We start from the raw sequence: 23214 nt of genomic DNA, 5'->3' as shown, positions 1-23214 counted from the left end.
TGTTAAAATGTTAGTGTATATCCTTCCAGACTTTCTCTATGAAAAATTCTTTCATTCATCAAATATTTACTAGGTACTTACTATATGCCAGGCACTGTTTTTTGATGCTGGGGATCTTGTCAAAGAACTGAATAAAAGAGCAAAGTCCCTGCTGTGAAATGCTTACATTTGCTTAAGTTCTGCCAGGGAAGGAAGACACAAAGGAAGGAATACAGAGCAGATGGTGGCACATGCTATGGAGAAAAATGCAGAGTGAGGAGGGTGGAGGGTGCAGAGGATAGCGGTGGTGGTGGTCAGGGAAAGCTGCTCAACAAGGTGACGTTACCTAGTGAGGGACACCTAGGGGAAGCGTATCCAGGCAGATGGAGCCACAGATGTAAAGACTCTGATGCAGGAGGATGCGTGGAGCATTCAGGGGCAGGAAAGATGCTAGAGTGGCAGGAGAGAGTGAGCGGAAGGATAGCAAGAGATGAGGTCAGTGAGGTCAGTGACTGGAGTTCACTGTAAGGACTTTGGCTTCTACTCTAAGGGGACGCATCCATCCATCCATCAATTTGATTCATTTGTTCATTGAAAATTTACGGAGCACTCTGATTTGCCAAATGTGAGAATATAGCAAGGGACAAAATTAAGTCCTACCCGACTCTCATGAAGCTTACATTTTAGAGGGAGGGGACTACAGACTAATAAATACAGAGGTAGAATGTCAGAAGTAACATGTGGTCTGGAGGAAAATGGGGAAGGAGATAGGAAGTGGGGACAGGTCAGGCAAGGTCTCATTGAGAGAGTAACATTTCAGCAGGGACCTGAAAGTCAAAGAATGTATAATGTCTCCATAGGGAAGAATATCCCAGGCAGAGGGAGCAGCAAAAGGACAAAGGGCCTGAGGTCAAAGACTGGGGAGACAGCAAGGAGGCCACGCGCCTGGAGCATGAGTGAGGCAGAGGGGTGGCTGGGCCTGCTGGCCATGGAGAGGACCTGGGCCTTTATTCACTCGGAGTCAGCTGGGGAGCCACTGGAGGATTCTGAGCAGAGCAATGAGTTGATGGAGCTTCTATTTTTAAAGACACTCTGGCTGCTGTGTTGAGAACAGGTTAACACGCAGCTCAGACAGTAATTCAGGCCAGAGAGGGAGGGGGCCTGAACCAGGCTGACAGAGGAGGGGACAGTGAGGAGCCTTTGGATTCTGGATATATTCTGAAGATGCAACAATACGTTTTGCTGAAGGGTTGGCTGTATGATATGCGAGAAAGAGCAAGGTCAAGTGTGACATCAATATTTTTGATCTGAGTAGCTGGGAAGACAGGCCTGGAGGATAAAATTAGGAATTCTGTTTCAGATATATTAATTTTGCGATGCTTACTACCCAGATGGACTTGTCACATGAACAGCTGGATAACCGAATCTAGAGTTTAGGGAAGAGGGCCAGGCTGCAGAGAGAAATTTGGGGGTCTCAATAGAAGACCGTTCAAATCACAAGACTGATAGAAGCTCACCAGGCCTAGAGAGTGAGTGTGGGTATAGAACGGAAGACATCCAAGAAGCTGAGTGCTGATCCCTGGGCCCTACAACATTCAGAGCCAGGAGATGAGGAGATGGAGGAGAAGCCAATGAGAGGGTTTCGAGAAAGCCCAAGAGAGGGCATTCAAGGAAGCCAAGTAAAAGTGTTTCAAGAAGGAACCAACTGTGCCAAATGCCGCCGACAGGTCTAGAAATGGGATCATATTGTTTTTTTGCAACCACTTTTTTTCTTACACTACATAATAAACATGAACATCTCAACAGGTATCTTGGTATAAACTTTTAATAGATGCAGAGTTTCTGTTTTCCTATTATAAACAATGCAGCAACTTTCTAGCCTTGTCTTTAAGCACATGTTGTATAAGTTTCTTAGGATAATCTCCTAGCTATGGAATTGTTTGATCAAAAGTGTACATGACTTCAAGGCTTTTGCATATTGTCAAGACTGCTTTTGCTCAACGACCAACAGGACAACAAGTGCCCATTTCCTTGCGCCCTTGGAACAGTGGGTATTATAATTAATGTCTTTTTTTTTTTTTTTTTGCTAATTTTATAGATGGAAATTGAACTTACATTCGACTACGAATGAGTAAGAACATATTTCTTATCTCCAGTGGCAATCTGCAATTTTTGGAGACTCCCATTGATGTTCTTAGCCATTTTCTATTGGAATATATATGTCTTTTTTTGATTTATCCATATGCAAGGGGTTCCTGTACACTAAGGATATTAGCCCATTTTTCTGCCATAAATGTCAAGTTTGTTAAATGAGTTTTAATTTTATTTCTGGCATTTGATGTGGTATTACATTTTTCTGTAGTTAAATCATCACTATTTTCATTTATGACTTTTACCTTTATGACATTTAGAAATTCCTTCTCTCCACAGAATTTAACACCTGGAATTTCTAAAGAGACTTGTTCATGAAGCTATTTATCTTTTGCTTTAGGAAAAACAGTCCTCCAAAAAGTTTTCTTGTTTTCCTCTGCCTCCTGAGAGGATTTTTTAAAAATTTTATTAGATTCCGTTTTCACAAAAGTCCTATTAAAGTCATAACATTGAAAAAAATAGAATCCAATAATGTTAGGGCCAAAAGGAGAAAAAAAGGAAGCCTTGCTTTGGGGAAAGGAAGAATGTAAGTTAAAAGGTATTACGTGCATCATAGTTATATGTATTTTAGAATGCTAATATTTTCTATCTTTCATAAAAAGATTGGAAGAAAATTCAAAACATTTCTTTTCCAACCTAGCCATAATTTTTTGTTTTAAACTGCAGATTTAAATGTCCACCTCTTCCACTCCACTACCTGCTCCATAAGTCCTCACTAAGGACGGGGCCTGATTTGGCACAAATGTTTATACGGTTTAGAAGCTCCTTTTTCTGATGCCTCTTTCTACACATGACTTTGTGGGAAGATGTTAGCAGCGCAGCCAGGGTGCTGGAGTCAACCCTGGACTGAAGCCCGGTTCTGCCACCTATTACCTGAGGGACCTTACAAGTTATCTGACAAGTTACCTGACATTGCCACGCCTCCGTTTTCTCTTCCATAAAACAGCAGAACTAGGCAGACCGACCTCACTGAGTCGATGCAGGGATTATATGATCTAATACATGTAATACATGTAATTACATCTAATACATGTAAAATACTGCACAGTGCCCGGCATACAGTAAATGCACAATAAATGTTAGCTTCTGTTATTATCTTGGCTTCATTCACATTTTTTTTTTTAACTCTGTAAAGGTTGTATTACCTCTTTTGCTAGTTTCTGTCCTTGTTCCACACATATAGGTTTTTCTTTCATGTCATTCAGTCGTGCTAAAGTTTTGGGGTCATCTCGGAGATCAATCTAGTTAAGAAAGGTGAATAATGTCTCATAATATCATTAGTCTTTAAAGGTAAAGCACATAGTCCTATTTAATCCCCACATATTAGAAAAAGATTACAAAAGAACTTACTAATTTTTTAAAACCAGCTAATACAGTAATTGCTTTCTTTTGATATTACTTCTTCCAAAAATGTGACAGAATTTATTATAACTAACAGCTGAGATTGAACATGTATCTCATTTGCTAAACCTTAGGACCATTTGTCTGAGAGCAACACCACAAGGCAGGCCAGAGAGAGTATTTCATAAATGGGTAAAATCAAAGCAGGCATACCTGGGTTCCTATTAATAAAAAGGGTACATTTGGTGCGTATTCCTTAAGTTCTGGTACCCACTCCTCTTTCACATTTTGAAATGAGGCTGGATTTACCACAGAGAAGCATATAAGGAAGACATCAGTCATTGGATAAGATAAAGGCCTCAGACGATCATAGTCTTCCTAAGGGAGAAAGAAAAACTTCATTATTTCCATTTCTATAGTTTACTAATAATACGTACGTTAGCTTAGATGGTCAAAGAAGCAAAGTCAGGACTATCCCACATGTGGAACGCATGGCATTCTGCATAAAACAAGATAATCCCGCCCGTTTTTGTTGCTTTTCCCTTGCAAGTTCTGAACACCAGTGGGGTAAACATATGACAATATCATTAACAGCTACAATGAAACCTTGAGAAAATAGACTGTGATTATGAGCGTTGTCCCTGGAAGCATTTTTAACTGGAAAGTTTAAACACAGAATTGACTGTAGCTAGATGTCTAAGTACTGTCGTTTATAATAAATAATACTGTCTTCCGAATGTTTGCCAGGTTAAATAACCTGTGTGAGGAAGTATATATAGCAAGTCAAGGAGATGGGATACAAACCCGGGCATGGTGCTGCAGAACCTACGCCTTAAACCCCATATGTCTCCACTGAGACCTTAAATTTCTGCTTTCCTTGTTTGTATAGTTGTGTGTATGCGCATGCATATGTGTGAAAACTTAAAGACAGAAACATGAAGTAAATCCACAAAACCCCCCTCCTCCACAATGTCCATTCCTGTCCTGAAATGTAGATTCTTCATATGTGTCTGTCCAGTTACTTTCTGTGCATGTGTATGCCTACAACTGTATATATTTAAACATCTGTACCTAGAAGAGATCATGCACTCCACATTGCTCTGTACCCTTCAGCACATCTTGGAGATGGTTCCAGACCAGAATATGTTAGACTTCCAAGTAATTTTAAACTGCTGCTTCATATTCTGCAGAAGGGCTGTGCTATCGATGGCTGTGTTAGCATCTATCACAAAAGGCAGTGAAGCTCCTGTTTTGCTTAGACTCTTACCTATGACACAAAATTCTGCTTATTTACATTCTAGCGCACGAACAGTCAGGATTCCATTTCTGTCAGGGGTTGCCTCTCATCTGGTTTCAAGGAAACTCTATTTTTGGCCTTAAGCCGCCATCCGCTTCGCTGCTACAACTGCAGGACTGTGGAGCTGAAGGCACATTAAAAACGCCCTGCACCCGGAGTTTCAGCCGTAGTATTTCTCTCCTGGAACGGTCTTCCTTTCATGTCATATTCTGACGTTTTTCTTACTATAAATTCAACTCAAGCATATTATTATCTCAAACCCTTGACTCTGGCATTAACCCTTTGGTTTTTCTGCGATGCTTCCAAAGCGCACACCTACAGTCTGTAGCCAAGGGCACTGAAAGATTTCTCAGGTGTTGGCTTGTACAGGACAAAAAGGGACATGCCATCCCCAATCTTCTGGACCGGTTATTTTTAAAAGGGTAGGCCTCTAAATGGTTTGGAATGAAGAAGTGCTAATGAAGAAATTATTAATGAAGACATCGAGTGGGCAAGAAACATGTTGAAACTCCAGTCAGTTACTACAAGAGGACTACTATCAAAAATATAGCATGTTTCAAAAATCAGTTTATGTGTTAAACAGCACAATTCGGTGCAGTAAGTATATTTTCTGTACGCCACTGCCTGTTTCACAAGCTGCCTGCTGAGAAGGGGAACGAAAAGGACTGCACTTAATCGTGGCCTTCCACTTGGCAACTACCTAGCAGTTTGCTCCTGAGCAAACTTAGGCGCAGCAAGGTTAGGGGATGGGGTGCTCTTGCCACAAATCTCTCCTCATCCACATTTCCAGATCCAATTTTCATAGAATTAGAAATGAGGATACTGTCTCACAGGATTATGAGGAATAAATGGAATAATGCAGCAACTAAGGCACTCAGCACAGTGCCAGGAGGAACTCCTTCAACGCTTTAACATAAATTCCTCATCCGACCGGAAGCTGGTTCTCCCAGTCTCTGCAAATCCACGCAGGGTCCCATCAGTCCCTCCCCAGTCCTGACTTTGCATCTCTCTCCAACCACAGAGGAGAAACTCCTTTAGCAAGAAGTTAAATTTTCTATACTGGCATCAGAACACACAAATCAAACTGGGGTCTCTTGAGGATGGTATAATTTTCAGATTAATAAAAGAGAATGTTATATTATTACTGTACTAATTAGTCATTTGGGGACTCAAGAGCCTTAAGACTATTTAAAATGTAACCAAAAAAAAGAGAATTATATATTTTTTAAGAAAATCAAATTAGATTTTTTAATGAAAATTTTATCTCATCAGGGAAAAAGAACGTGCACTCTTTCTCTAGGAAGGTATTACAAGAAATAAAAAGTATGTAAATGCAAAGTTCTCTAGGAATGCTTAATAATATTAATCCAAATATCCTATAGAACATAAGCCTATTATACGGATTCCTTTCATAACCATAGTGAATACTGACTTCAACCAGAGATGTGGCCACAAAGGAGGGAAACTAATCATTTCTAGATATTTGTTAAATTGTAGGTTTTTGTTGGAATAGTTAAAATGTGAAGAACTAGGGTTTAAAAAAAAATAAAGACAAGTATGTTTAGAACTCCTTGGAAAGAAATGTTACTCCTTAAATCTGAACTATCTAAAATGAACTCCTTCTGCCTGTAATCTCCAGCTAAATAATTGTCAGTTATTATCAGAATGAGATCTCTCTGCTTCCATCCAGCCTGAGTAATTAGAAGTCTAATAATAGATACCAAATTAAAAAAATAAATCATCCCCTGTGCATATGTACCCTGCATCATATAAAATTGTTTATATCTACTATGTAGTATCTTGAGTACATTTAATGTGAAATTTTAGGTTTAGGGATAAATAAACTGAAGCATGCAAATCTTTCATTTCCAGCTATATATTTAAAATTTGACAATACAAAGAAAGGTAAATGTGGAACTGCCCTTACTCTTAAACAGCCACTTACCAAAGTCAGAACTTCTCAAAGCCAATTCTCTACTGTCCTCCTAATTCACAAATCAATTTTATTTTAGCTCAAAAATTTTTTTAAAAGGTAGGTATTTAAACATTTCAGCTTGGTAACTGGAATGCTGCAGTGTATTAGATGCATTAAAGTGTATTAAAGACAACTGTCTTACATCAGAACCAGGAAAAACAATGAGGAATTTGGTCAACAGGACTGTTGAACTGCTTAGTAAAATCTTTAGCTTCTTAGCAACTGGCTAAGGACCAGAGGTATCTTTTTTTTTTTTTTTTTTTTTAACAGTGTGTTCTGGTAGCTTAGTGATGAGGCTCTCTCCATTCTCCTCAAGAGTGCTTAACCTGTGATGATGACAAGCTTCACCCTAAACACTGACAATCAGACAAGAATCCACAGACAATAAGAGACCAACGAAATGTGCTGAGAGGAAACAAAACACCTTCCGGTGTGACAGAGAACTAGAGTAAATGGCCATCAGTCGGGAGACCCCTTTCTATGTCCAGCTTAGCCAGCAGTGCCCAGGGGCGTCCCCACTTCTGCACCACCTTTGTCCCCTTCATGTGAACTTCGGTGCTCTCTCCCACTTAGTGAGTTCTGTTTAACATACATGTTTTTAGCATGTGTATGCCTATTTAAATATGTATTTTCAGTGGAACCACTCACACAGGACAGTGTCGGCCTTGCCATGCTTTCTGTGCTATACTGTCACACACTGGTCACTGAACATCAGTTAGTGAAGTTGTATTGAGATCATACTGCATGAAAGATGTTCTCAGGACAGGTGCACACAAATAAAAGCAATAATCATCCCTCTGGAGCTTAGAGTTCAACTGGGAATTCATGATGTGTACATATCAAAAGTCAAATACGACAACGGGAGAAAGGAAAGTGTAAGCTGGAGCAGGTAAATATATAAGTAATTAATCCAAGAAACATTAATAATCACCTACTATGTGCCCAGAATGTGCAACCATCAGGGAAATGAAGGAAGAGCAAGATACAGATCATTTCTGATGTGTAAAGCACTTCAGAAACATTTGCAAAGCTCTCACAAGATATCTGTAGGTTAGAAATATGGCCACAAACCCGAATGAGCAACAGTACCCACAATGTACCTGGAGGCCTCCCTAGAACTATGCAGACCTCCAAGCCACAGCCTAGAGGAGAAGAAACTGCGGTGCTAACGTTGGAACGTGCTTAAAGTTAGCACCGAGGAGGACAACTTGATAGCTGGGAAGAGACACAAACATTTATAACAGTCTGCTCTTAGGGAGTTCACAGCAAGGGAGACACGTGTATGGAAACACTACATTACAAGTCAGAACGTGGTGCATACCAAGGGCAGTAATTAGGGGATGCTAAGAAAAGACTTCTTAGAAGAGCTGACATTTGAGTTGGGCCTTACAGAATGGAGAGGGTTGGAACATATATGACCTACTAGCATGTGACCTTGGTCAAGTCACTTATTTCTTAGAGCCTTTGTTTATCAGTCTGTAAAATGGGACATTATCAGTGACAAATGCTTTGAAGACTATAAAATGCTATAAGCATGTATTATACTTCTGAATAATCCAGCATGTCATTTTGATTCAGAAAATAGCCATCTATCCATACCTATAAAAGTATGAATCTAGAATGATAAAAAGTGGGACCACAATGGAATAATTCTTTAACAGACAAGCCCAAGACTTCTAAAGTCTAAAACAGCTTCTGATTATTTTAAGAGATACATAAAATGTAAGGCAACAAAGTAAGACTGTCCCTGACAACTGGTGGCTTGTGGTGACTGGAGAAGCAGTAATCTCCATCTGAAACATCTGTTTTTGGTGAGAATCCCAAAATAGGTATCAGGCATGGCTCTTGAATCACTCCAACCCCAAAAGGATGCTATACTAAAGCCAACAGGACACATGGACTGGAGGTAGCTTCTGAAGATGAAAAGTGTTTTGTCATAATCTTATAAATTATCAACATTTCTATAATAATTCTTGGTAACAGTAGTCTATGAAACCTCATTTCCTCTGTGTAGCCCTTTTGTGGCTTTCATGTTCATTTTGTATCTAATTTTGTATAGTGAAAATATAACTTTTCACCCCCTTAAAAATAACTGTTTTTCTAGGAAGCTGGTTTGGATTCTTTTGGAGAGTATTTTGGTAACTTTGGTTCAAAATGCATCAATGATGAGTTTATTGAATTTGCCCACCACCTCCTACTACAGTTGGGCTAAAGAAAATTTGAGGAGAATTTTTTTAAGTGATACAAATTTCTAAGAGGCTACTATTTTTCAAAAACTTAAAAAATGTTTGGCTTTTTTTTTTCTCTTTCTTTCCTTTTTTTTTTTTTAACCTTCTGTTTAGTCGTGAAGTGGTATTTACATATCACTGGTCTGATTAGCTCTTGGTAAAAGAATTTCTGAAATGGAGGTTTTGCTTTTAACTTTCAGCAACTGTCATCTTTATATACTTCGATTATAATGTCTGTCTCCCAATTAATTTACTAATTATTTAGGAGCTAGTGAGCCAGATCTTTGGTTTCTTTTCTATTAGCATCTTCCTTTTGGCTGCCTAACTCCTGTTTAGGTTAGCTGGAGAAAAAAAAAAAAAAAGGAGAAAAATTGAAATTTGTGGGAGCAGAAAGACAGACAGCTGAACAGGCTCTGCCATTAGCTAACTGTGTCGCATGGACCTGCCTGACTTCCTCATCTCTAAAAGGAGGGGACTGAACTAGACTGCCACATCGCATGGTTAAAAATACTCCAAATAACACTTTTTACCCTTGCGAGCGGCCCTAGTAACAGATTTAATGTGGGTGGAAGTTTAAACTACTGCATAAAAATTGAGTTTTAGGATTCTGTTTTATCGAAGCTGACCCCACAAGGCAGAGGATCAAGCCTAGCTAAATATGGCCTTTAGGCAAGCTTCATTTCCCCATTTGCGAGGGGAAGATAAATATAGCATACACATGTGAAGATACAGGAGCGAGCTGGTCAAGTGCTTTTGAGCTCCTCAACAGACAAGCCTGACTTTCCAAAAAAAGACAAACCACAACTTCAAAGCCAATGCAATTTCTTTTGTACACGGTGAGACGACTTCCTTCATTGTAAAGGACTTAGAGCTGAAATTCTACATTGTCTGGAGCTATAATTACAAGTCTCTTTCACTAAAACAGAGGTCAGCATGCAGAAAGAAGGGCAATGTCAGGTCACACGTCTGTGTGGCATATTCCTTTTGTAACTTTTTTGGTATGAGTTTCATGTTGATGGAATAGCGATGCATTCATCTTTTCCAACAAATAGCTGGCCACTGGGTGCTTAACACTGTGTGTGCTCCAGTGAGAAACAGACACGGACCCCACCGCATGGAGTTCACAGTACAGCAGAGGAGAGACCAGAGCCTCTTAACCAGAGCAGGATGACTCTATGTCCTGGGGACACTGTGGAAATGTGGGAGGGGTTTTTGATTGTCCACATGAATGGGGGAACTCTACCAGCATTTAGGGGTGGGAGCCAGGTAAAGAGACACAGTCCCCGGTCCTGCATGACTGATGCGTATACTGCTAGGCACTGATGAATATGAGAAACCCTTTTATAACAACCTGAATCTAGGACCTAACCCTCCTGTATATTAAGAGAAAAGGACATTTACTTTACTTTGTTTAAAACATGACAGGAGTTCCTTACCACTGTAGAAAGCTGCACACCACTGGCAATACTGCTCTCAGTACTCAAGTTACCACAAAAACACAACCACATTAGTTAACTTTTGGAGCTGGGGCATTTGTGGTCATTCTGCCTATAGATGTAGGCATGTGACTACTTCATTATGATTTCTGGAGTACTCAGCCCTGGGAATATAGGAATTTAATACTGAAATAAATATTTTTATTATGAATTACTTTCCTTTTATTTCTCCATATTACTGCTAGGAAGTTATACTGACTTAAAATGACGTGTACAGAGAGGTCCTTCTGTTGCACCTGGGCTTCTCCTGTCATCCCGTTTTTTACATTGTAGTATCACTGCCTCCTTTCTTGTCTGTTTCCTCCACAGGACTCCCTGAGGGCAGAGGCCTATTCTCCAAAGCCTGGCTTATAGTAGCTGGTTATTAAATTCTTGCTGAATGAATGAGGGTAACAGTGGGAGGTGCAGTCAGAAGAATGGTCTGCACCTCCTTCACCAGCTACCAAGCCGGAGACCGCAGATAAAGCGTCTGAATTTTTTTAGGTTGTAAGAGGCAGTAAGAGGCAGATTTTTTTAAGGTTGCTGTCACCACTTTCAGACAAGAATCCAACTGCCTCCTGAGATCAGGGCCATTTTTCTGTAGGGCACCAATGGGTCCAACCCACCTTCCTGAATTGTAACACAAGCCCTAAGGAGCAGAGTCTCAGACTGAGCGATTCTTCCGCAGCATTTTACGTCCTCTACTGTTTTTCACCACTGCCTTTTTTCCATCGTCTTGACCTTTATTTTACCTAGGCAGGCTGTCTGCTCCGCATCCTTCTCCTACTTGCTCCTTCTAACCCAAACTGATTTAGTTCAGGACCCACCTCTCCTCTACCCAGACACATGCCCCCGGGGACTCTGACCCCATATTTAGCTAAAAGAAATCCTGGTTGGATTTAAGCCAATCATGGAGTTTCATTCCCCACCCCCTGGCCGAAGTCACTGGTTCCAGGGTGAGCCTATGGCCCAAGCAGTCCAATCAGAATGAAGCCATCCCTGGGTTATCTAAGGGAATCAATCTCTTCCTCCCCAGACAAAGCAAAGGCAGACCTCATTTTACTGCACTTCACTTTATTGCACTTTGCAGATACTGCATTTTTTATAAATTGAGGGTTTGTGGCAACCCTGCACCCAGCAAGTCTATCAGCACCAGTTTTCCAACAGCACTTGTTCACCTCACGTCTGTGTGCCACCCTTTGGTCATTCTTGTAATATTTCAGACTTTTAAAATCATTATTACATTTGCTACAGTGATCTGTGATTAGTGATCTTTGATGTTAGAACTAAGAATTTGCTGAAGGCTCAGATGACGGTGAGCATTTTTAGTAATTATTTTTTAACTTAAGGTATCTACATTTTTTTAGGCATAATACTATTGCTACTTAATAGAATCTAGTGAAAACATTACTTTTCTGTGTACTGGGAAAGCAAAAAATTCATATGTTCAATTTATTGCGACATTCACTTCAATGCTTGGCCTGGAACCGAACCCACGGTATCTCCCAGGTGTGCCAGGGGTTGCTTCCTGGGTGGGCATGTGACCTAAATAGTCCACCAGAGTGAAGTATTCCCTAGATTACTGAAGATAGCTCCTTTCTCATCCTTTCTCCTTCTGCTGCTCCTCTTCTCTCTCTCCCTCCCTTCCCCCTCCCCCTCCTTCAGTACAGAAGGATTTGCCACTCACTGGCCCTCTTTGCAACTCACAGAGACTGTTCAAGGACCTCCTCTCCCCTGGCCAGAGCTGTGGTCCCTGTATCACAAGGGAGTAGATGCTACCCAGAATTAACTATTTAGAGGGAGGCATGCAGAAGTACCAGGCCTGATATGTCCAGAGGAGCAGCCCTCAAACCCCTTCAACACCTGAGCTACAGAGGACCCTGGGCGCTATGGAGGCAGGTCACCTGGGCTTCCCATGGGGCGAGGGCACCCACAGAACTGGGAGTTAAGGATGGGCCACATCCAGAGGAAATACCATTTTCCTTGACTATAGACTAACACCTACCTCCTTTGCCTTTAATGCCAAGGAAGAGGCTTACAAAGACTGAAGTCTCTCATTGGCAGCCACCGTTACACACGGACTTAAAATATACTAAGAACAAGCAGTCAAGAAGCAAGACAAGACCGGGTAACAAAGACCCTCTGATAAAGCCTGAAACGCTGTTTTTCTTCGTGCTCGTATAAGGCAGCCACGCTGCACGGAGGAGTGAGACCATGACTAACAAGCCCATTTGGAATCTGAGTACTCGCACCACACTCCTTGGGCAAACACATGGTACCAGCAGACGAGGGAGGAAGGCTTTGGGCAGGTAGGCGAAATAGGGATGATCTAACTCAGTTCTCAAATATGCTTTCACAAGAGAGACCTTTTAAAAAGTACACACCATTTCTGCTGGGGGGATGGAAGTCTTCTGGAACTCAAGAGAGATGGAGGGTGTGCAACATCGAGAATGTACTAAATGCCACCAAACTGTACATTTTTAAAATGATTAATTTTATGCTGTGTGAATTTCACCTTAATTCAAGGAAAATACACAGAGGTCCACAAGGGTGCAGAGCTGGGACCTGTGGGTACCCACACACATGCGTATGCACACACAGAGATTTCTTTGAAATTCAGCGAGGTGCTGCACATGGCAGAAATACCCTTCCCCTTCAGGGAGTCCTTGGCAGAAATACCCAAGCCATCAACTCCTCAGGACCTACAGTAATCACTGTGACACGCTTCCGTGTTGTGGAGCACAGCGTACCCTCCTCCGTGCACGTTTCATACCCCTCACTCTGCCTGTTCTGCATCACCCTCTTCATCTCCTCCCCTCCGGCTCCGGCTTGGCTCCGGCATTCTTGTACTACAGCAGGCTCCACAGAGCTCTCTTCCAGGCTTATTATTGAGTCCCCACGTCACGTGACCCTAGCCTTATTTCACTTCGCAGCACAGAGCCTCTTGCTCCTGCTTTCACATCAGCCCAACCATCCCACTGAATCTTCACCTTAGCCCATGAGATAGAGCAGCTCCTGCTGATGAGGAAACAGGCTCAGAGAAACTCATCACTTGTCCAAAGTCATAGGAGAGTCAGGCAGAAAGGCAGTTCTCCTAACATCTAGTTTAGGACCCTCCTGGCCCCTCTGTTTTAAGCAAGCAGTAGATCATAGGTTTTGGACACAGATCTGTTACCTCTTTGAATCACAGGCTTACTGGCTATGTAGCCTCAGACAAGTTTCTGTTCCCTTCATCTATAAAATGGACTAAACTGTTGGAAGATGAACTGAGCTAAGGTATGACAGGCACATAGCAGGTGTGGTGGCTGCGCGCTTATCACCACGCCCAGCAGTGCTCCTTCTCCATTCAGTTTCGGCAGACTCGGCACAGAGGGATAAATCGGTGGAAAATAAGGGTGGAGGGTAAAATCGACTTTGTGAAAAACATGCTGAGACGTTTGGCTGCTTCACTAAGTGCATATATTTTACATGGCAGGCAAGAACTGAAGTCAGAGATTTTATTAAAATAACTGAAAATAGCTAAACCAATATACCTCCAATATATATTTTTACAACAATGGTTAACGAGACCCGAGAAGCGAAAAAGAGTCAGGATGCACATGGACTTTGATGTGGCCACCTAGCCCTCGCCGGCTGCTGCACACATGCAGGCGCTTTTCAGTGGCTGCCTGTAAAATGTTCATTGGACCCACGTTTGCACCAGCATCCTTGTGCTCCCAGAAGCTTAGCCAATCCAGGAGCTGGATGGCCTACTAGAGAGAACCTGGCTAGGAAGACGTGACATTGACCAAAGTGAACCAAGCCAGTGGAACAAAACCAAAGAGAAGCAACACTACAGGCAGACAAGGAAACAAAAACACTTTACAAGAAAAACACCAGTCGTTTCAGTGTTTTGAATGTCCATTCTCTTTTGTGATCCTCATAAAACCCTTGGAGGCCGCGTTGGGACAGGAGCTGTCATCCCCACATCTGGGGTAGAGGGCAGCAGCTGAGCCCTGGGCAGTGGGTGAAGTGCTGGTGAGACTGTGGCTGGAGCAGTTGGGGGGCGGGGGGTGGTGGTTAACAACCCTAGAGGTGTGGACCCTACAGTCTCATCAAACTACACAGGAACCGGCGGGGTTCCTGCTCTTAGCCCTGCCCTGTGTAACCCACTAAGCTGAGTCCTGCCCAGCCTGCAGTCCATCACGTCAGCTCCTTTACAGAGTCTGGGTTGTGTGCTTCCTGGAAAATCAGACAGCATACATCTCCCTTCAGAGAGCCACTAGCTTAGTGAAGCAACCCAGTAAGGGCTGGCAGCAGAGGGAAGTCACTAACTAGAATAATGAATTACAGATCTGGAGCCAGAGGGCCTCGTCTAAGGTCTGGCGTTGCCTCTCGTGGGCCATACCTGTGGCCCATACAAGTCATTTCAGTGTCTCTGTTTTCTGAGCCACTAAAGCAAAGGCAGGGGGAGGGGTAGATAATATCATCTACCTCAGAAGGTTGTTGTTATGATTAAATGGGATAAACAGGTCCAAAGAAAGCCTCCACTGTAGGCACAAGATTAGTGACAAGAGACACACGTGCTAAATGCTGCAGAAATTCACAGGAGGGAGGATGTCCACCCCTGAGGACTGGAAAAGGCTGCACAGAATACGCTGTCCTACCTGTGCCTCTCCCCACCCCAAATCCATACAACACTCAAGCCACTTTCTCACCTAGAAAAACTGTCCCACCACCCCCTCCACAATCTCCAGAGCTGGAAGTGCCCCTTCCTGCCTCCCAATGTCATTAATACCTATAGGTGTAGTTAACAGAGGGGAACTATCGTAGGACACCCTAATAACGTGACATAAGGCTACAGGTTGAGAAGTTAATGAAAATTAAACCATAATCATTATTAGTCATCTGCAATATGGGTCATTACTAAGAGATGACCGAGATGCTTGAAAACACCCAAATCTAATCAAGGTGACTAAAACGTAACCAAAGGATGTTGTAACCTAATAAAGGATGTTTTGGCCTGCCTGAAAAAATGTTAACTGAAAGGTCACTGACTACGCAGACTCTACACAGAGTCTGGCAAAGGAGACACTGCAGAGTTAGAATATTCCTGTCCATCCAGATTTGCCCAATGGTAAGCTGCTGGACATGGTGCACACACAGATCCTGGACACTAGAAAGCCGAGCTCTCTTGTGGAAGGGATAGCTCATCACGTGGTTCCAGGATCCAGAAGAAATTCAAATCTCCTCTAAGACCTTTTGCTCCAAAGCCTGAATCCCAAGAAAGCTTCTTATGAATTCATTTTTCCACATATCTCTGCTGCTAAGGAAAGGTACACGGGATAACAGGCACTGAAAAGATATCTATCACTAGAACTCTGCTCTTCATATTTATGTTTCCTAATTATTAAAAAAAAAAACAAAACTAGAGAAGAATTCAGTTAAATCCCAGCCAATTGAACACATGCATTTATCTCTGATCTCTTCAGAATCCTCTGACATGTATAGCAATTAAAAAAAAGGGGCGGGGGGCACAAAGCCACAGGACAAAGCAAACAGGAAAGGAGACAAGAGCCATACAATTTTAGAAGCTGGAAGGCAAAAGAACAAGTAGGAACTGATTTAGCAAACCCTGGGCGCCAAATTCTGGGCCAGCAGTGAGGGGAAAGTTAAGAAGCACCTCGTTCTGCACAACAGAACCCCCTACAGGTGTGGGAACTGGAGCGGTGCGTTCTGAAAGTGGCTTGAAGGTGGAGCCACAAACAGGGGGGCAGATCGACAGTGGCTTATGAAGCAGTTAAGCCCCAGACCCTGTTCTCTAGCATGATAAACACTCTGCCCAACCCTGACGAAAGGCAGAGGATATTTATTGCTTGGAAAGGGTAGAGCAGAGAGTTCCCTGGGTAGGAGGACACCAGGCTCAGTTTAACACGCTGAACACACAGGCCAGGGTACAACTGAAAACTGAGACCCCTACCCTGCTTCCTCCACTCATCCCCCCAACCCCAGAACCACCAGGCAGCCCAGCAGCAACCACTCAGACAGAAGAGTGGGAGATTCTCTTCTGGGGAATATGACCAGCCCAAGTGGAAGGACCAAAATGTGACATTACTGGTTCTCCAAGGAAAAGGTCCAGACAGATCACCCTATAGCAGCGGTTCTCAAACTGGAGTAAGGGGAACAAGGGGTGATGTTGCCCCAAGGTAACATCTGGAAATGTCTGGGGACATTTTTGATCATCACAACTGGGGTAGGGTGCTACTGGAATCTAATGGGAAGACAATAAGGGTGCTGCTAGGCATCCTACAACACGTAGGACAGCACCCACAACAAATTATCCAGCCCAAAATATCAATGGTGCTGAGGCTAAGAAACCGAGACCATCAGTCAAGGCCAGAGTCATCCAGACCCATGGATACACAGAGCTTCCCACGTTCCCCAGGGCCACTCTCACAAACAGGAGCAGATACCTGAGGAACTGCCACAAAAGACAAAGATCAAAATGAGCCTCTACAGGGAGACAAAAAACTTCAAAAACCTATCATTAATATCCTCAGAGAAATTACAGAAGATATTCAAACCAAAAGCAAGCCAAACCAAACTTAGAAGATGCTAAAGGGAAAAAAAAAAAAAAAAAGAACATCCAAGAACAGGAAAAGATTCTTGAAAATTAAAAACAGAATCACATTTAAAGAAAAAAATAATAGAAGGGGGATGGATGATAAAATTGAAGAGCTTTCCCCAAAATAAAGCAAAAAGACACAGAAAGGGCAAATGTAAGACAATCAGAGAACCACCTCAAGAGCTCCAACAGCCAAATACTGAGAGTTCTAGTGTAACAGAAGAGATTAACTGGAAGTGAAGCAATCAAAGAAATGAGCCAAGAGAAGTTCTCAGAACTGAAGGACCCGAGTTTCCAGAGTGAAAGAGCCTACAATAGCCAGCTAGATTCTACCCCGAAGACCATGAGTGTGCAATTCCAGGGAGGAAGACCAGGTTCCTGACAACATTTCCAGGGTCACACTGGCATCAGACTTTTTAACAGCATAAATTGAAGCTAGATGGCAATGGAGCAATGCCTTCAAAATTCTGAAGGAAAAATGATTTCCAATCTATTTTCAAACTGTCAATCAGGTATGAAGGAAATCCAAACATACAAGGTATCCAAAGTTCTCCCTACAATGCCTTTTCTCAAGAAACTAATAAGATACCTGCTCCACCAAAATGAGCAAATAAACCACGAAGACATGAAAAATAAAAATAGGGATCTAATACAAGAGATAGAGCCAGAGGGAATCCCCAAAATGATGAAGGAAAATCCCAGGATGACAGCTGTGCAGCAGGCTAGAGGCAATTAGCCCAGCCCGGAGCAGGTCAGCATGCTCATAAGGGACATCTCCAAGAAGAAACTGGCAGCATACCTGATTATGTTGGAATGCATGGAAAGGCGAGTTTGGGATAAAACAGACATGCAGTGAAGACTAAGCAAGGGAAGAAACAAGATACTTAGTAACTCCAGCAAAACCAATAGTCACACAAAGGGGTAAAAGTAATTATAGTACACTACATGGGTCAACTGTGCTAACAGCGATAAAAATAAAACCATGAACCAGTAATTAAACAGAAATTACAATATAGCTACTGGGAATGGGTGGATGGGAAGTGGAAGGTATGTCCGAAAGAGAACTAGAGCTTCATCATTCATGATGCAAAGTCAAAAGAGGACTTTTTTTTTTTTTACCGAAATAAACAGCTAAAAATTGAGAGCGGGAAAAGACTTTTCTGTAGGGAAGTGGAAAGGGATCTTTGGTTTCTCCTTAACAGGCTCTTATAGAACTGTTGACTCTTTAAATCATCTGCATATATAATTTTAATAAAAAATAAAGTGACTTTTTTAAAAAATTGGAGTAAAACAGAATAAAGTATAAAGAAGTAAATTTCTAAAAGTATTCAGTATCACTACTAGAGCCAACCACTTTAACATTTTGACAATTTTGTTCTAATTTTTCCTTACACATTATACATATGCATATTTTTCAAAGTTGTAGTCATGCCATATATAGTTTTGATTCCTGTTTTTTCACACTTAACACACCATCAGCCTTTTCATACATCTTTAAATATTTGTTGAAAGCAGTTTTTAATGACTATGATTATTCTAATACATACAATCATTTAACAAATCTCTTTTTACTATGCATTAACATGTTTACAACTTATCACTATTATAAACGTCTCTGGGAAGAATGTCGTTTTAGAAAAATCTTTGTGTACACTGAATGAATGTTTCCTTGGCATAAATTCATAGGAATGGATCATCGAAAATTTAAGTGTCTTTGCCAAATTAATCTCCAAATGGATCATGTCAGTTTTTACTGATCGGCACATGAAGCATTCACTTCCCTGACTCTTGAATATCAATTTTTCCAATGTTGTCCAATTTGATAAGTGAAAAAAAGGTTTTATTCGCATATCTTTGCATATTGTGTGTTCACTGGCTATTAGTTTTTCTTCTTTGTGAGCTCCTGGTTTATGGCTTGTGTCCATTTTTCCACCGAGATCACATGGTAAATTAATCCTTCCACAACCTTACTTATATCTGGATCTCTCACAAGTTAACACAAATCAGACCTGTGAATCTGATGCTGCATGAGTGCCTCCCTAAAATCAAGTTCCTGAGTCATGATGGCCCCACTGAGGCCCTGGCTCTCTGGGAAGCTCCAGGCAAGCAGCCTGGCACCTTTATGACACTCCTCACACTTTACCTGTTCTTTGCATGTCCCATTTCCTGCTTGCATTTTGGTCAACTGTATACATCTCTTGCCAATGGACACTAAGCTCCTACAGAGGAAGAACCCTAAATGATGGATCTTTATGTTCCTCACCTCACTTGGATTTAACACTCATATATATGATGAATAAAAGATACAAGGGTGTGAATGGGGGGGTGCTATGAAGAGAGGCAGAGAGAGAACTAGAACACTGAAAGGGCAGAGAGACCAGAACCCACCCCTACCAGAGGTCGTGGCAAAGACAGCACTAGAAGTGCGTGACCAGCAGAACTTCACTTTCTGCCTCGCAACCCAGACAATGGTTCCCAGGGCCTCAGGCAGGATGTCCATGAAAGGACGACTGACAAAAAGGAAGAAAAAGGACAGACAAGGATTATTCAGCCACAAAAAGAAATGAAGTAGTGGTATCATCTACAACATGGATGAACCTTGAAAACATGATGCTGAATGAAAGAAACCAGACCCAAAGACCATATGTTGTATGATTCCATGCATATGAAATGTCCAGAATAGTCAAATCCAGAGACAGAAAGTAGATTAGTGGTTGCTAAGAGCTGGGGGGAGGGGAGAATGGAGAGTGACTGTTAATGGATGCTGGGTTTCTTTTGGGGATGATGAGAATCTTCTGGAATTAAATAGTGGTGATGATTGCACAACGTTGTGAATGTATAAAATCCACTGAATATGAATTACAGATCAATTATTAAAAAGGAAAGAGGAGTAAATATATCAAGCAGTCTGGCCCACCAGGGATTTCTGAAGAATTGCTGTGTTTGTAACACTAACTTACCTAGACTCCAGTGCTTCCATCGCTGCCCTGTTAGGTCCAGCAGCAGGAGGTCATGGTCCCCCCAGGGCAGCAGGCAGCAGGCAGCAGGCAGCATCCACTCACAATGAGCAAGTCAGCCCATTCACTGCTCCCTCTCAGCCCCTGCTTTTCTTTTTTTTCCTAAACAACTTTATTGTGGTATAATTTCTGTAAACTACACATATTTCAGATGTACAACTTGATTAATTTTGATAGATGTAAACACCTATGAAACCACCTCCAAAATCGAGATACCTAACATTTCCATCGCTCCTCAAGAAGTGCAAATTTCAAACTCCTAATTTATCCTTTCCCATCCCCTTTGTCCCCTGATAACCATAGTTTGTTCTCACCCCCTACTTTTAACAGAGGGTCAGAGGACACTCCAGAGGGACACCTGACATAAAACACACTGAAGGAATCCTATAGATCCAGGCTTGCTGGAGAACCACACACATCCTGGCCAATATTTTATCCAAGTAGACCTGGCAGCCTTCCTGCTAATGGGCTCCATGAGTGAAGACATGAGTTCTACTGTGCTCAGATGGGCAATATATTACAGCGACTACCTATAACCTTAAAGATCTTCAATAATGTCCAGATGGATCAGAACTCCCTTTAAAATGAGCTGATAAGAAAGCCAATATGGCAGTGTTATAAAGTCATGGGAAAGTTTCTTTCCAGGATCATCTTTCTGCCAGATTCCCCTAAATTCAGCACACATGTTGTGTGAGTTGTGTTACGTGCTATGTGCCACATGCAGTCCCCTCTCGGGGAGCTTACAATCTGGGGGCTGAGTAAAGATTTACCCATGAATAAAACAAAATGCTAGCCTGTAGCCTCTAGACAATTTTCTCCGTTGAAATTCAAAGAAGGGGTTCAACCTTAAGAGGGCTGGAGTCACAGAGGAGGCGTTCATGGGATGCCTCAGCCTCAGAAGGACCTTCTCACTTTCTGCAGGCTGAATGAAGACCAGAAGTGCCCTCCTGCTGGACAAAGCCCCTGTCTGAAGAAAGCAGGGACCCCTCTCCCATCCAGCCCCTTCCCTGTCCCTCCAGAGCCCAGGACGCCACGAGAAACACCTTTATTGTGAGCCCTGAACCAGCTCGCTGGGAAGGACAGCCCTTTGAAAATTAAGCTGGGGTAAACAGAATCTTAATTGGTCTGGACAACAAGAATGAAATGTTCTCCCTCAGTGGCAGCTCTTAGAGGGGGTGTGCTTTGAGCCAACTCATTTATAATCCCAACCATTAGGCCATTTGAAAGAGGATGGTTTTTCTCCTCTAGCATAAGTTTTGAAAAAAAAAGAAGAGAGAGAAAGAAAGAAAGAAGGAAGGAAGGAAGGAGGACTTTAAGAGTGAGGGGGAGGGCAGGAGAATGGAGGACAGGACGCGTACAAGGAAAGCTGTGGTCAGCCAGAGAAGTAATCACTGCCCAGAGGGTGTCTGAGTAACAGCCCTTCCTCCAACAGTCCCAGTGACCTGCCTGGGGAGTTTGAATGCAAAAGGATGTCACTGCCCATCTGTTGCTTTGGAATTAATTTAGCACAAACCAAACCAGCATCGTCTTCAGGGGTAGGCCTGTCACCTTTCAGAGTGTTAACCTCAGCTATGGGGAACAGAGCAGCCTGCATCTCAAATCTGTCTGGCTGCTTAATTTATGGGGGAGAGTATGGCTTGGCACTTAGGCCTCATCAAGGAATAAATACCCATGGAACCTACTGTGTGCACAGCCCTGGGCATACCTGTGGAGCCAAGGGCAGATTAAGAAGTTCTGCTTCCATTTTCTCCTGGTAGTGCCTTGGCCCCATGTCCACCAGGCAAGCCAAGAAGGCAGCACCAGTGGCTGAATGATTCAAATCATTCCAGCAACTATGATGTGTTCCAACTGTGTGTAAAGAATTAGAGATAAGGGTATGTGGAGGCATGTTTGATTGGGCGGGAGTTAACAGATGAATAAGTTGCACTCTGGAGACAGTGTATGAGTAGAGCATGTATATATAAGTGTGGGGGGGGGAGTGTGTGTGTGTATACACGTGTGTTGGGGGAGGGGAGGAGGGAAGGTGGCTTGCTAAGAGGAGATACATTAAGTTCACAATTACTCATTAACTTGGTGGCTCTGACATTTAAGCCAGTATCAGAAGCACCTGTAGGGCTTCTGCTTCAGGAGGTCTAGGGTGAAGCCTAAGAGTTAGGATTTCTAACAAGTTCCCAGGAGATGCGTGTTGGTTCGAGGACTACATCTGAGAACCAGTGCAGTAATTCAAACCCTTGCTGAGCATCTAGTACACGTGAGAATCCAATCTGAGCACTTTTTCCACCTAAAATCGACCCAGAGAAACTTAGGCAGCTTAGCTCTTAGGAACAGTTCATCTCCTGGGAAGGACAGAATCCAGTCTCCTCTGAGCTCCCCATGAACAGGCACCCGCTCCCCTCCTCACTTCACCCAATTGTGAGTTCCCTGGGGGCAGGGCCTGTGCCCGACCTGACTTGTAAGCTCTGTCCCTGGCATAGGTCCCAGCCCAGATCTGGTGCTTGGGGAATGTTTGCTGACTGACTGAATGAATGTTTTCATCTAGTCCTGACAGCCAGGGCAGACGCCCGTGCAGAGGTGGTGTCAACGGGATGCTCAGGAAAGCAGACAACACTAGGAGCTGGTGGCAGAGGAAGTCTTTGGGTACATATCCAGGGCATCCAATGGAAGAGGGATAAACAGGTTGAAAATGGCAGTTTTTACTTAAACAAGAAAACTCGTCAAGAGAGAAAAGAAAAGCCTGGAGCAGCCTCTATGGGATGGAAAAGATACCAATCATTTGCAAGCTGCAGCAGCCCTGCCCAGCAGCCCCCCAGCACAACAAGCTCATGTCAAGTCAAGGCTGGCAGCAGGAACAGGGGTGAGAAACTCGAGGGGGTAGAGAGGGAGTCCTGCCTCTGCCTCCTGAGAACAGTCAGCAAACATCCACCGGGCACATCTGGGTCCTCCTTCCCGGGAAGAGGCGACACCTGCATGAGCACCAAGCCCCTTCCGCAGCCTCGCCGGCAGGGCAGCCACCTGTGCCACCCAGGGGAGCCCTCTTTTTCAGCAAGAGTGGAGGTGAATGAACAAGTGGACAAAACACCCTTAACTTCCCAGGGTAGGGGTGGGGTGGCAGGTTATTTTTTAGGAGCCATTTCAGCAGCAGCCCCT

The 23214-nt window shown here is 42.8% G+C and overlaps 1 protein-coding gene across 1 annotated transcript in view; it reads right to left on the bottom strand.

The window, feature by feature from the left end:
• The window catches only part of RHOQ (ras homolog family member Q), a 35435-nt gene that overhangs the window by 3467 nt on the left and 8754 nt on the right, over positions 1-23214 (bottom strand). The window contains exons 3-4 of the mRNA XM_074341096.1: positions 3685-3849; positions 3276-3371 (exon numbers count right to left, since the gene is read on the bottom strand). Coding sequence (XP_074197197.1) covers positions 3276-3371; positions 3685-3849 — 261 coding nt within the window. The remainder of the gene's footprint in view (positions 1-3275; positions 3372-3684; positions 3850-23214) is intronic.

The sequence above is a fragment of the Camelus bactrianus genome, chromosome 15 (genome assembly GCF_048773025.1).
Source record: "Camelus bactrianus isolate YW-2024 breed Bactrian camel chromosome 15, ASM4877302v1, whole genome shotgun sequence".
Lineage (NCBI taxonomy): Eukaryota > Metazoa > Chordata > Mammalia > Artiodactyla > Camelidae > Camelus > Camelus bactrianus.
The sequence above is the reverse complement of the archived record's forward strand: the minus strand, read 5'-3'. Positions and strand labels throughout refer to the sequence as shown.